The 1,355-nt window shown below is 63.4% G+C and overlaps 1 protein-coding gene across 1 annotated transcript in view; it reads right to left on the bottom strand.

Moving 5' to 3' along the window:
- Positions 1 to 26: 26 nt before the first annotated feature.
- LOC104546109 (ras GTPase-activating-like protein IQGAP3) overlaps positions 27 to 1,355 on the bottom strand; it is a gene marked incomplete at both ends in the record, with an annotated part of 3,752 nt that continues 2,423 nt past the window's right edge. The window contains 4 exons of the mRNA XM_010191405.1: positions 27 to 124; positions 225 to 312; positions 467 to 630; positions 926 to 1,004. Of these exons, the coding sequence (XP_010189707.1) occupies positions 27 to 124; positions 225 to 312; positions 467 to 630; positions 926 to 1,004 (429 nt within the window). The remainder of the gene's footprint in view (positions 125 to 224; positions 313 to 466; positions 631 to 925; positions 1,005 to 1,355) is intronic.

Below are 1,355 nucleotides of genomic sequence, written 5' to 3'. Positions count from 1 at the left end.
TAAAGGGAGGCAGCGAAGGGGCACACGTCGGGGAGCTGCGCCGCGGGGTCCTGCAGGGCTCGCAGCGTTTCGGCCGGCATCCCACGGCGGATGGCAGTGTTGATGCAGCTGATGGCTCGCAGCACTGGGAGAAATGGGGCTGAGCTGGCAACGGGGGCGATGCAGGGGGTGATCCAGCTCCACCAGGACACCCAACACAGCCACCAGCTCCCACAGCCACTCACTGTCTCGCTCCTCCTCGCCCTTCTTGTTGGCTGCGAGGATCCCCGCCGCCACCTCCTCCTGCTCCAGCAGCTCCACGTAGCCCAAATCCTGCCGAAAAAGAGGGATTCTGGGCTCTCCAGGTCCTGCTTGCGGTGATGGAGTGGCCGCACTCAAGACCACTCGCAGACCCCAGCTCCTCCTGGGGACCTCCCCAGTCCTGGGGACACCCAAGCGTGGGTTCCCCGCTCCCACCAGCCCCTACCAGCGCCTTCTGCTCGCGGTCCGTGCTGAGCTGCTCCATGTAGAGGTCGAGGTTGTCGCGCTGGAGGTGGCACAGGGCCAGGACAGGGTCCTGCAGTGCCCGGTACAGCGCCACAGCGTCCTGGCTCTCCAGGGCATCGTCCACCTCCTCCAGAGCTCCGTGAACTGCGGGAGAGGCCATTGCAGCAAGAAATCATCGGGAAAATCATCCCCCAGGCTTCAGGGACCCGCCTGGTCCTGGGTGATCTCCAGAGGCCCCTGCCCACCCCAATTCTGGGACAGTTGAACCCTGTGCACCCATAATTTTCTCCTTGGAAATGCACACACGGCCCCACTTTGGAGCTGCCCTGAGCACACAGCTCCCTCCTGCTGCCCCCAGCACCCCCAGCAGGGTCTGCCCCACAGCCTGGGGTACCGCAGCCTCCCCTAGGAGCGCTGGAGCCCCCCCAGCCCTGCTCACCATTCGCTCTGTTGATGTTCCCCTGGATTTCAGCCTGGGTCAGGCAGCGGTCATAGATGTCCTCTCCCTCGGGGATCACCTGCAGGTACTGGAGAGGGGCTCCCCACACTCAGTTTGCCCCTCAATCGCACCTCAACATCACACGGGGGGGATCCTCCAGCTCATTCCCCAAGCCTTTGAGTCAACTCAGCCCCCAAAGGGCCCTCAGGTCAACCCAACCCCAAAGGCCCTTGGGGACCAAACCAACCCAACACCAAAGCCCTTGCATCAACCAACCCAGTCCCTAAAGGCCCTTGGGGGTCAACCCAGTCCCCAAAGGGCCCTCAGGTCAACCCAACCCCAGAAGCCCTTGAGGACCAACCAAACCCAAACCAACCCCAAAGCCCTTGCATCAACCAACCCAGCCCCCAAAGGCCCTTGGGTCAACCCA

Source organism: Mesitornis unicolor, unplaced genomic scaffold (assembly GCF_000695765.1).
Source record: "Mesitornis unicolor isolate BGI_N332 unplaced genomic scaffold, ASM69576v1 scaffold18659, whole genome shotgun sequence".
Classification (NCBI taxonomy): Eukaryota; Metazoa; Chordata; class Aves; order Mesitornithiformes; family Mesitornithidae; genus Mesitornis; species Mesitornis unicolor.
Note: the sequence above shows the minus strand (reverse complement) of the source record. Positions and strands in the feature narration are given on the sequence as shown.